The following is a 13,509-nucleotide window of genomic DNA, read 5'->3' on the forward strand; positions in this document are numbered from 1 at the left end:
CAGAGAAACATAAAGGTGTCCAACCACTACCTCCTCAATGTTTCCTTCTGGTCTGAGTGGACTGCATACCTCAAGGCCCAATATCTGACTGCATACACAAGAAAAGGCTGCTCTCCCATTAATTGCAGCTCTCATCAAAGGTCAAAAATAAAGAGTATTGTTAATTGTTCTGCTGTTTTCTTGCTGCTACCATAATTAAATATTTTAGAAAAAACAGCTTTGGCAAATCATCAACATCTTATGTTTTAGAAACACAAGAGAAAACTTCAGGAAAAGTAGAGCTTATCAGATGGCTGAAAGCAAAGCTACATAGAGAGATGTTTAAGTTTACTATTAAAATGTTATGTGGTCCATTTTAACTTTCTGTTCAGAAAAGCATTGCCTGAGAAGCATCATATGAATACAATGCATTCTGTAAGAGCCTGAAAATTTTCTGTTCATTTACCTTTACACTCTCTTCCATGTCATAACACTAACAAGTATTATTTCTAATTAGTAGAGCATGGACATTATTTGGAACGATGGCTGCTAACAGCAGGAAAAGTCAGACATGAGCTTGAAGTGTAAACAAAACGTGCTTGCAGTATTTAAAATATTGACTCAGTGGAATCAATCTCGTTACATATGATAATGTTTTGAAAAGCAGGTTTACTGAACTGTAGCACTGGCCCCTAATTCATGCAGTGGAAGATGTAACTTAAAGCTGACCTAGCATGCCTAAAAGCCAATACACAACTGCAGCAGACGAACCTTTCTTGGGGCACAGCGCTTCGAAGTCAAACAGGTGCTCTTGCCAAGGTGCACAAACAGTGCTCCGATCTTGCTGCCTTTAGACTCAGCCGGCCTTGTTGCGTGCTTCTGCTCCAGACCCAGCTCACCTCCTCCTCTGGCTGCTCGAGAGTGAGCTGAGCATGCATTGGGAATCTCACCTTTTATTGGTCGCCCAATCCTGCTCATGCGCAGCTGGGGTCAGCCCTAATTGGGCACAGGTGGGCTTGACACAAGCTCACACCTCCCACCTCATAATTAGCAACACCTGATTGCCTCATTTCACTACACACAACTGCAGCATAAACAGAATAAAAATGAAGGAAAACAACTGCAATAGCAAATAACTCAACACATACTTGAAGTGAAAGAATTCAGTGAGTGTAACCTAGTGTCCTGTTGCCACAGGCAGGCACCAAGGCATTACCTGCATTTAACCACATTGTTCTCACACAGCTTACAAGAGCTGACATCATTACATTATTACATACTTGGTGCTGTGGATCTTCAACATGCTGGTTTTACTAAAACCATAATTTCTGAAATTATTTCAGCAGAAACCATAACACCTCCATGTGGCCAAGGGGGTAATTATAGTCAGTATGGAATGTTTTCATTAGGTTTTACAGTTGGGCTTTAAATCATAAAACTAATTTTAGGGGAAGGCTGATGAAATAAAAGAGTCAGAGTTAAGAGTTTCTATGGCTGAGGGAGAGCTAACTGTTCAGGACTGCTCAGTCTCAACTCTCAAGTTGAAAGTTCAATACAAAATATTATTTATGCAAAAAATAAATTCAGAAATTAATTTATGAAAAATGCCTTGGGATGTTAATAATTTAATTGCTTAGATATATCACAAATCTCATGTGAGGCTTAATTTGATTATCACCATAGACACTTCCACTAACCACTTCCTTACATTAGATTTTACATTAGATTCAGAGGAATACGATGTGATGACATTTGCCATTATCCTACCATAGTTGCAGGGTGGTTACAGACAAGTCAGGTGGTCAACAACCCAAAGCATAGTGCTCCTGTCCATAAACATCCCTTTAGGATAATTAATGGCTCTCATGAATTTCAGATCTGTGTTAGTATCTGTCAGATTGATTTTACATGAGGTGTAGAAGAAAAATACAAAAACAAAATACAGGAGATATGAACTAAGCAATTTCAAGATACTGGGGATCTGTCTTTTACAGGCTACTTCTAATGCAGAGGTTCTTGCAGCAGTGCTGAAAACTCGTTTCACAGTCTGTGTTGCCAGATAATACTCCTTTCCTAAATACTCCTTTCTAAGAAACCTCAGTTGTCTGAGAAAGGTGATCCAGGCTATCTAGCAACAATTCTAAACCACAGAATTCTTCTCCCCCAAATTAGGAAACTTCATGGATTTGCCAATTTGTTCAACATTCATTGTGATAATACGAGTAAAATCATCTCACTGAATTTTTAGTATCTTTAAACTTTTAAAATAAAAGGAAAACAAAAATCAAGAGTATTATTCGAAGTCTTCTGGAGCCTGATCAAGAAGGCTGTAATTGTTATTTTACATATCCCAAACACATGCTGTTGATACTGTTTAGATAATACCATTATAGACAGAAATCACAAGCTCTTGCTCATGTTCCCTATGCCCAGAGTTGATTGTGACTCATGATTGTGGCACAAGCTGCTTGAAAATAGTTTGAGCTTACATGTTCTAAATGACTCACCAAGTAAATTAGAAACAATTGTAGTTTCTTGATGAGAGTTTCTAAAATCCTAACAATGACAGTATTTGAGATTCCCTGTCTGAAAAGAATTTTATCAACTTTTCATCCTTTGGCCAGAGGAAATGCATTTCACCTTCTCTGCTAAGTACTTTTTCATTCCTTAGTGACTGGATGTTAATGGTATGTACACAGCTTCAGGCAACCAAGGCTATTGCCTTTTTCATCTGTGAATCCTGACTGTCTAATACAGAACATCACTGAGGGATGACTCTTGAACGAGGTGGGGGGATTTAGCTTCAGGAACAGTTTTAATGGAAGCCACAGAAGTCCTCTCTCTATATTTCACACTGAAATCTGTCCTGCAGGGTGCACCAAGATAAAAACCTTTTAGTCACTCATTATCCTAGTATTCATATCAGAACACACTGGGTTAGTTGGCTGGTTGGTTTGTCTAAAGTATGCTCACTCTACCTCTTCTGTTCACTTTGCCTAATTTATACAGAATCAATTCTAGGGAAAACTGTCTTGTATAGGTTTGATAAATTACAGTTCTAATACCCATGTTCAGTCTGTATTTTTAAAACACATCAATCCACTTTAAATTACTTTAATGAAAGGAACTGCTTATGTCTTAGAGACATACCATAATTTCCTTTTAAATATGAAAACAAAACCCCAAACTACTAAACTGTCATGATTTGTAACTTAACTGTACTCTGTCAAAAATATCTGTTAAGACACTATCATCTGACCAGCCGTCCTCTATACCTGTCCCAGTTTCAACCTAGAAGTGCAAACTATTGCTGTGTGTAAGAAAAACCCAACAAACCACCCTGCAGCAATGAAAGCAGAAAAACCTGATGGAAGAGAGGCAGCAAGCATTTCAAACCCAAAATGTATTGTGCTATGCAGAACAATCATATCTTAAAGCTGTTAAGCCATTGATAACAGTACTGGGAAAAAAGTAGTATTTTTATTCTGGCTTCCTGGTAGTTGGACTTTTTGCTGCATCGTGCAACTGGTATTTTCTTCACCTGCTCAGAACTCATTCCTGGAATGACAAAGAGCCCTTTCTAGAAATACAATCCTAAAACATGTCACAGAGCAAGCCTCCTCTAATATTAGGAAATCCTAGGCACTCCTACTGATATGCAAAAATTGGTATTGTTGTTTGTAGATTAATTCCACAGCTTGGGAATCTACAAGGAATTACTCTGAAATAAAATTAACAGATGATTATTATTATTATTACTATTATTGTTGTTGTTTTTATTAGTAAACTAGTGGCCATAGCTGTTATTTTCTCTGTAATGGTTACATAAATCCAGAGACTAAGCACTGCTTATGACCAAGTCCTTCTTATATATTAAATACATTTTAGCCGGGCATTCATCACATCAAAACCTTCGTCAGAAAATGACTTTTTATTCAAAACATTTATTTTAGTCATTTAAAGCCACATAATTACATTCAAACTGTATCATAACAGTTTCAGATGCTATCTGGTATACGTTCTTATGAAAAACTGTTTACATTTTATTTCATTTTTCTATTCATCAGAAAGTCAAAACTTCCTCAAGGTTATCTTGACACATAATGCAGGATAAAGATCCAGACTTTTAGTGCTTATTAACACAAATAGTTTTATTACAGTTGCGAGAAACTGGAAATTCCAGAAATAACCATGAACAGAAAAAAGGCAGAAAAAATTAATTCCAGGTTTCCTGTTTTTTCATGGGCTAAGGTACTTAAGCCCTAGATGTTTCCTTGAACAATGCCTTGGGTTACTTGTGCATGGCTGCCTACTCCAAGATCATGCAGGCACCTTAGAGGTAAAAGCTCCTCTGGGAGCTTAAAAGTCAGTTAAGGTAGGAGATCAGCATCACTCTCCTGCTAATAAAAAGAGAGGTTCCTCCAGAGAACCCTAAGAGGAGTCTTCCCCTTGTTTAAATAGCCACATTTCAAACATATGTGACAAAACATTCCCAGAAAATACTTGAGTGATTTTTTTTTATCATTCCTTCAGGGCCTGGCTTTGCTAACACTTCAGGCTGTTATTTCTGGGTGTTACATTTTTGTTGCTTACACCCTCACCCACTCTAATCTGGGATCAGTTGTAGTGACAGATTCTCATGTAATACTACCCAGGCCCAGAGACAGAAGGATTTTTCATACACACACAACAACCAAAGAATTGAAATGCCATAGGAGGAGGTGGCACATTTGCTTATTTTTGCACTAAGTTCTCCTAATTCCTAGACCCTAACTATTCAGCGTTTCTTTTTTAATAACTATCTTTGGGCTCTTCATTCTAAGTCACTGTTCAGGAATTAAACTAAGTGAATGACTAAGACAATCAGTTATAAGGAATAGAAAGCTATTATATAAAAATATTTAACTAATGCCTAATGCAAAAGAAAAGTCAAAATATAGCTAGTAAATGCACCTGGTATTTCAAATGGAAACTGTCAGTATCAAATATAAACCTAGAAAAATATGCTGTCTCATTACCTATGTCACTAAAAGAGTGGTCCTGTCAAAAATGATACATTTCTTCATGGTAGCTACAGATCACCAAAGAACACCTGTACTCTAAGAAGAAATGCCTCAAGGGAAACACTGACAAATTTCCAAGCTGCTGTTGTACAAACTCAGAGATGCCATCATCAGCTGAATTGGTCAAACACATTTTTTCTTTGATCCTCCTTTTAGAGAGTTACAATTTATTTATTTTATTATCAACTTTTCTTTACTAAGTAACAACCTCCTTTGTGTTGTTTTCATCATACCTTTAACCCATCAACACATTTATTTTTCAAATTCAGTAATTCTGTTTACCATTATTAAAAGAAGACAGTAGGTCATCAGCAAAGCAGAAACAATGCAAAAGAAGCAATTTCATTAAAGAATGAACTAAACAAAAAGACTTCTCTTTCACAAAGAATTCGTTCCCTAGGTTTGCCTTTTTTTCTCTAGCTATTGTTTGCATCTTAAATAATTCTGTAAGTAGAACCTTCTTTTTTACCCAGACAGTAGGTCATAATTTATGAATGTCAGCTACTTAAATAAGCTCTCCAGGGTTTCCTTAGCAACACACCTGTCCTGATACTTACTGCCATGAGACCTGATGAATTCATCAAGTTATTCCCCCCAGCAACATTCTGGGTCAACAAGGGCAGCTTGAAGAGTTGCTGTATATTTTTAAGCAACATTATTCTCTTTGCAGATCACATTTATATACAGTAAGATCATGTTAACAGACATCAGCCCTCCTTACCATTCCTTAGTATAATTATCCCTTAAAAACTCAACAGTGTAGTCTCCAATGACAGTGAAGTCACTCTGACAAGAAACAAGGCCAAAAAAGTCAACAACAGCACATTTCATGGTCAGTAACCCCTTCTGTCTCATGATTGCCTTTAAGATACACTGAACCTTAAGATAACGAATTTTTTCAAAAAGAATGTATTAAAATGAATTCACTCTCAAGGATTTTTTTTCCAAGACTGATGAAGAGATGTGATACTCATGAGATGCAGTGTAATGAGTTCCTGTGGCCCTTCATTAAATTATTGTAAAGTAACATTTTCCAAAAGCATTTGCTTTCCTGTCTAAAAGGATTTTCCTGTGACTGTTGTACTGAACTTGAATAAATAGGTAATTTTTACACACTCTAACTTCACACAACTAAATCTCTTGGATAAAACATAACTATCATTGCTTTTTTTTTCAGAAGACTAGCAAGTACTTTTGTTTCTCCATTTATGTCATGCAAGCTCCATGCTCCTGCATCTCCAGTTAAAAAACATATATATCTATACATACATATATATGTAGATGTCCATTCCACAGCAGTTATTGAGACTCCACTTTCATGATACGGCTGAGAAGTTCTGTTTGTGATCTGTGGTCTAAGACCTACCCTACTTCCTTTATCTCCTATACTTCTACTTCCTTGTATTGCATTGATGGCCATCTTACTACACTGTAGGATTCCAACTTGGGTGGCTAAATCAGTAGAAATCCAGCCCAGAGAAAACATACATACATACACACCAAAAAACCAAAACTGAAATAAACAAAAAAAACCCCAAAACAAACCAACAAAAACCTAAAGCCACACACACACAGAACAAAACAAAACAAAAAACAACCCAAAAATGCACACAAACTTTTTGCCTATTTAGCCACAGATTGAGGGACTGTGGTTTAGAGGAAGTGATGAAACAGGACAGGAGACATTTCCTTTCAGTGGCATGGACATTGGTTTATGTTCAAATCACAGCTCTACGGCTGCCGCTTTCTCAGATCACATTAACAGCATTAATTACCATACTTAAGTGACCTGCATGTAACAGTACAATTTTCATAAGAGGAATCATCACAAGTGATATGTACAAATGCACTCATTTTTAGTGGTAACTCTTACATAGTACCTCTTGGTCTGTCTGGTAACAAGATCTCCATACTAGATAATGAGAAAAAAGCTCCTTCATTCTATGCTAGTTTGTTCTGTTTGCATGGAAAAAGAAACATAAAAGCTAAGTCAAAGGCACAGACCTCACACTGCAGGACACTGCAGTAGAATGCAGGAGTCCATTTGTCTCTTCTCAGAGGTGAAGGTTTTATTTTAAGACAACAGTAAGGATTTTGTCCTGTATCACTCATATGAATACACAGCCGTCAACTGCAATAAATTATGGCTATTACAAGTTTTATAAGTCATCCTTTAAATATACATGGATAGTGGATTCCTGTCAAACTGTGCATTCCTTCTTATAGTAGTTGCTTAGAATTCTCTCATAAAAATAAGATCTGGTGAATACTAGAGGCATAAGTTTTATGGTCGCTTTGAAGGAGAGCCTGTGCTTTTCTATCTGCAAAATAAAATTCATGCTTGTAGTGTTGATAATTCATTATTTATACTTCAGGAGTGCCTCTATAACAGCACTCAGAAAACACAACAAAGTTACTTACTGAGGCTGTAAAACAAAGGGGGGAAAAATAAACAAAAAACTCCAATCACAAAACACTCAGAAGCTAGGGAAACAAAACACAAAAGCTAAAGTTGCTTGTATGGCTGTAATTCATCTCCTTTCTATCTGCAACAGAAAATCCTAGGAACCTACTGTGCAGCCTCCACTACCAGTATCATAGCAATAGCTATTTGCAGTGTCAGCATTACAAGCAAAGATACCATGCTCAGAACAGAATAAGGGAAATTGAGTATGAAGGTCAAAAATTTATAATGAATAAAAAGAAGCTATTTAAAAAAAAAAAAAATATATATATATATATATATATATATATTTGAATGACTTGTAGTTGCCTGCTTGGTGAGCATGATCTGTAGGTACACTTGTGAATGTGCCAAAAAGTTATTTAATTGAAAAATTGGCATGTATTCATGGACATCAGGTTCTCAGTCTCTGAGGTATACGATCTCTTAAAAGACTATCAGGTATGCTTGAAAGCTTCATTGGGCTTAGTAGAGTCTGGACTGCAATCTTTTTCACATGCTATACAAAAACAAGTCAACCTCCCACATGCTGGGACTTGTTTCTGAAGTATCTAGGAGCCCTATTCAGGATCTTCAGAGCAGTATTATGGTTTTAAATAGTATTCTTTCTGGAGAAAATAAAAAATATTCTAGTCTAAATTTAAAATCATTATGTGAAAAGTACATGAATGTGAAAAGAAGATAAAAGAGAGGTAAAAATAAAAACATCCTTGGATATTTGAGTTGCTTAGCAACCTAGTACTTGGATTTCATTTTCTTACTTTTCCTTTCCCCAAACTGCTTCCATCTCCCAGATTCAGACAATACCACCAAAATCAACAGGATCACTCCAAGGTATTAATGAGTGCAGCAGAACCAAGTATTTTTCTAAGGCAGTGGCTGCAAGCCACTTAAGTCTAACAAGTAGGGTTTATTAGCTTGGGTTCAGCCTGGCAGTAATGCAGTTACAGGGAGCAGAATGATTGCCTGTGGTCTATTGAGAAGACATATGCTAAGTATCCTAGGTTTTAGGAAATATCCTACATCTTAATAGCTCTGCAGTTAGTATGGCTGAGGGCTCCTAATTTGTCTGGCTCCAGCAGAATTGTTTTTCAGGTTAACTGATAAGTCAAAGGGGATTTTTTTTTTTTTTTCACAGGAAACATTTCCTCTTCAGAATTGGATTTAAAATGATTCTGAAATAGTTAAACAAGGCAGACACAAACAAAGCGGGTCCAACATTTACAATCATGATATTATGACTATTCCTCACTTTTGTCTGTAGCTAGCAAGCTAGAAAAACAGGACATTCTTTCAGCCAGCCCACTAGGCCTCGGCTGGTTTGATAGCAAAAGTGAAGTCAGCTTTAGTTTGCCAACAAAGAGGTGATACTAGGGTAGGCAGACTGCAGGCCACATAGATAACAGATCAAATTCTGCAGACCTGGTTCTGCCCTCCTTGAGGCCACAGTGCAATCTCCACAAAGCCCTCAGGCTCAGAGGACTGGGTAGTGCCAGCATGGTACCCATGCATGGAGCTTGTTCATGTCCACACTGTTCCCATCTCCTTCCTGCAATACAGAACACAGGAACACACAAGCACAGACACACTGGTCTATCCAGGGTCATGATTTACCCCTCAGGTCAGGGACCTCCAGAGGCTGCACACTCAAGCTCCAATCTGAGGTGCCTGTCTGCATTCACACAAGGGCAGCAAGCACCGAGCATGGTAAAGGAACAAGGAGCTAAATGGTTTCCTTTGGCTCTGATTTGGTGGTACAGACAGAAGCCTGGATAGACCTGAGATGGCTCTTCTCAGAAATCCCACAAATTGGCCTGTCTTGTATTCCTCCTTTTTGGGAGGAACATGATGGGGAGTCTGCCCAGTCTCCAAATGACCAGCATGAGTCTGTCAAGATTATTCATCGAGGCTCTGCACCTCAGCAAGAAATCCTGCTGCCTCTGCCAACACAGATCTGCAGCCCAGACAAACCACAGCATGTAACTGCTGGCTGAGCACCAGAGACCTGTGAGTCAGGAGGACAGCACTTGATGTGATACTCCACTTTAGATTCCATTTCAAGCTCCCTGTACCTTGTTTTGTAACTAAAACACCACTGGCAACACCACTTCTTTTTTCCTCAGCCATATTCCAACTTAGCTACTTAACATGCAGTTGAGAGCAGGAATGAACCCCCAGCCGTGTTGCAGCTGTGGTGAGTGGTGCAGCATGCACAGCTTTGTGTAATCCAGCAGCCTCATTCCTCCTGCATAACCAGCTGCAAGGAGCTGGGCTTATCCCCAGGAACCTCAGCTGAACAGTGCTGCCACTGATGTCACTTTCATGCAAGAAGATGGGGTCTGAACTTTCACTGATACCTCTGGGATTATCTTTAGGGATTTAGAGATGTGCTTTTAAATATTCTGCTTCTGAGTGGCTCACACAGGAGGGTAAGCAAGGATGTGAGCTGAGGAACAGAACACCAGATAATCCTTTTCTTCTCACTGCATCTGCACACGTTATGCTGGAAACATGGCATTTTTCAAAGGTATCTATTGAATTTTTTTGTTTTTCTTCTTTCAGCTACGATGAATGTGTGGGGCCAGGAGCAACACAAATATATATTCCCACAGATGACCCCCCTCCATATTCTCTTACGGACCCTTGTCAAAGAAATGAAGTATCCATGAACATTAGCTTGGAAGAGGAAGCAGCATCTGGGACTACAGGACAGGCTGCAAATTATGCAGTCAGGCTGCAGGACTTGCAGCCCATTTCATCCATCTCTTTGTCATCTCTCACTCTGGAGGCAGCTCCCCTGTATGAGACAGTGGTGTGTGAACAGAATATGCCTATCCCACTTGGACCAATGGAAGTACTGAAAAATTCATCCACTATGAGACTCTACTGAATCAAATTGTGTGAATAAAAGTGGCTCTTTCCTTCAATTCTCCTGAAGAACTCAGATATAGAAACATATTTCAGTGGAAGAATAAAACCTATTTTATATCTATAAACAGGGATGCAATAGGATTTTTTTTACAGTGAATTTTGAAAGTTTACTTAAGCTTCCCTCTTTCAGCTTCAAAGTGTTCCATGATATCACACAGCATAAAAGAGCAGCAGTGACAAGCAGTGCATCTGACCTTTTTGAAGCATTTCAAAACACATTGAAATCAGACACTCCTAATGTAGATACACATTACCCAGTCAAACCTACTTGTTGATTTTATACCTTGCATGTTTTAAAGAAGGAAAAAGAGCATTTTGTTGTCTTTGTAGGTGTCAATAGTACATTTCATTCAGTGTCTTGGCAACAAAGCATTTTTAAATAATTCTTTGTCTAAATATCTTTTTCAGTAGACAGAGACAGAACACTGCCTGCAAAACAACTATCAGTACCATAAAGAAGCAAAAGAAAAAGGACAATAATATTCTTATAGTCACATTTTTCCTTTGGAGACCCTGGTACTGGCCAGGCTTTCCAGACCATTCCAAAACCTACTGTAAGTCTTCCTCAAAAGTAACAAGTGGGAAGTGATGGAGAGGTGTCTATAGATGCCCAAAGACCAATTGGCTTTATGTAGGGATGCTGTACTACAGCTGTGTGCAGGCCTGTGAGCTGCATGCCCTTCACAGAGACCTGCCATAGCCAAGGAAAGGGCAGCGTCTGCAGTCCCAGAAGATGCTTCCTGCCATTTCCCGTGCATGATTGCATTTTCAGGCACTAACTGATCTCTTTCATGCCTGTAGCATTACAAAGGACCTTGGCCTCTGGTAATTGCATTAGTGTGATGTAAACAAGAGATGCAGGACTTGGCATGCACAGTAATAGAGAACCCCACTTTGTGCTGAAACCTCTTGTAATAGGCGTGATCCTTTTAACTGAAACCCACAAATCTAGTCTGTACAGGGTCCTCAACCTAAACTTCCCCCGCATTCATATGATAAATGCATAAAACTTGGAGGTACACACTGGCAGGAACAGCAGAGGTAAACTGCAGGTGGGAGAATTTAATCTTTGCATGGCACAGAAGCACCCTATCACCACAAAAGGACTAAGCTGTATCTTCAACCAGTACTAGAACTGGCAAAGTTACCAGAGCCTTATCTCCACGAACTCTCTTAGAGGTATTTTCACTGGGAAAAAAAAAAAAAAAAAAAATTACACTGTTAAAATGGGCTTGAGTCCCCCACTGACAGATATGTAAAAATGATTATAGTAAATATATAACCATGTTTAAAAGGAAGCATCATCCAAATTATTAAAATTGCACTTAAGATTTTCTGTAAATAATAATAATTTTCAACTGTAATCATCATTCAACACTCCAAAGATTGGCACAATTATAATTAATACTTAGATGGGAAGTAATTATACGGTTCTTACTGCTTTATAAATTATACCATTACTGAGTCATATGCACATGATGAGATAAGGTAAGTATGCAGTTTTTACTGAGTAGTTGAGAGTAAACATACACTTTGCTAAAATAACAATCCTTTTGCTGTTCAGCAAGACTTTCAATATTCTCAGTATACTATGCCCAAAATAACAAAAAAAAAATCACAATTTTGCATTGCAGAACTGCTGGCAGGCATTGCCAGAATGTAGGCTGTATTTCACATTTTTATTTTTAACAGGCAGAGAGGAATATTCCTCTGTATAAAGTACTAGTGTAAACAGTTTTGTGATACACAGAGTATCCTTCAATAAAAGACAAAACTGTACACCATCTATTAGGGGCTATAAATGAAAACTCACATAGAAACGTGCCAGTCAGTTTTATTGGCAGGAAAATAAAATGTGAAGGAAAGCACAGAGGTTTATTTATGCAGATCAGGACACTCTCTCATGGCTGTGTCTTCCTACAGCTCTTGGAGACCTGCCTAGAACAGAGTAAGGCACTAGGTCCAGACCCTGCTTACTTCAAGCTGTTACTGGGGAGATGGAAGGTGAAATCTAATAAATCTTAGAGGGCAAATTTTTTTTTTTTTTTTTTTTTTTTTTTTTCTGAAAGTGAGTCTTACTTTTACTATAAGATCGCAAACCTGAATTTTCTTCCTAAGACAAGCACAGAAGGCTCTTCATATCTGGCAGTCAAGCCTTTACTTTGTTACAGATCTTGACAGAGTCTGCATTTTGGGATTTCACAGCCTTCCACTAACTTTCTATTTGTGGTTTAAAATATAAACTATTTTAAGTAGGCCTCTAATGTTAATGGGAGATTTGTATTTCACCTCATGATAGGATAACAGAAAACTAATCAAAGTCTGTCTTCATGTTAATCATCCTTAGCACTGTGATCTGGATTGTGTGTAGCACCACTACTTACAAATAGCTGCCTACTCCCTCTTGTGGCAATACTGCTTTACAAAGTCAAGTCAAGTTGGCACAATACACAATGAGGAACTTGTCCAGCATAATAATCCTAGGTTTTTTTGTCACACAGATATGGAAGCAAACCAAAACATACACTCTCATAGTGTAGCATTTTTCTAAGTTATCACTAAATGCATGGCTTATGTCATTCGTTATTAACAAACCTTAAAAAAACAAACTGTAAATTAGAAGTAGTGTTTGCTGCCTTCAGTGATACATGACCACAGTCAATTGCAAGAGTGGCTTAGAATTTTCTGCTCTTGTTAATGTTTTTAGCTAAGTGATATCCACTGAAGTTGTGGGGAAAAAGCTTACAAATCCAACCCATATACCTCTGCAAACAGACAGTACTAGAAAGAGACATCTGTAGCTCTAAAGCTGCTCTAACAGGTTCTGCTGCTACTACTGGAACTGTGTTGACATCTCGGGTCATGATGCAATAAGAACAGATTTTAATTTATTGGAGAATATTTAAGATCTCAGATAAATCTCAGCAAAATAGTCTGGGAATCTCTCTGTGCTTAAGGAATTTGTACCCTCCTATCAGATTTTACCCTAAGCTTTCACATAATTTTGATGCCAGTCCTAAAACACACATAACACAGGCCTCACGCATATTAAATTGTCAATATCAGAAAGAA

General features: G+C 38.0%; 1 protein-coding gene across 1 annotated transcript in view; it reads left to right on the top strand.

Moving 5' to 3' along the window:
* Positions 1-10,617, top strand: part of BEAN1 (brain expressed associated with NEDD4 1) — a 39,259-nt gene extending 28,642 nt beyond the window's left edge. The window contains 2 exon segments of the mRNA XM_071756685.1: positions 10,069-10,373; positions 10,376-10,617. Coding sequence (XP_071612786.1) covers positions 10,069-10,373; positions 10,376-10,410 — 340 coding nt within the window. The 3' untranslated portion in view covers positions 10,411-10,617.
* Positions 10,618-13,509: the final 2,892 nt, after the last annotated feature.

The sequence above is a fragment of the Heliangelus exortis genome, chromosome 13 (genome assembly GCF_036169615.1).
Source record: "Heliangelus exortis chromosome 13, bHelExo1.hap1, whole genome shotgun sequence".
NCBI lineage: Eukaryota > Metazoa > Chordata > Aves > Apodiformes > Trochilidae > Heliangelus > Heliangelus exortis.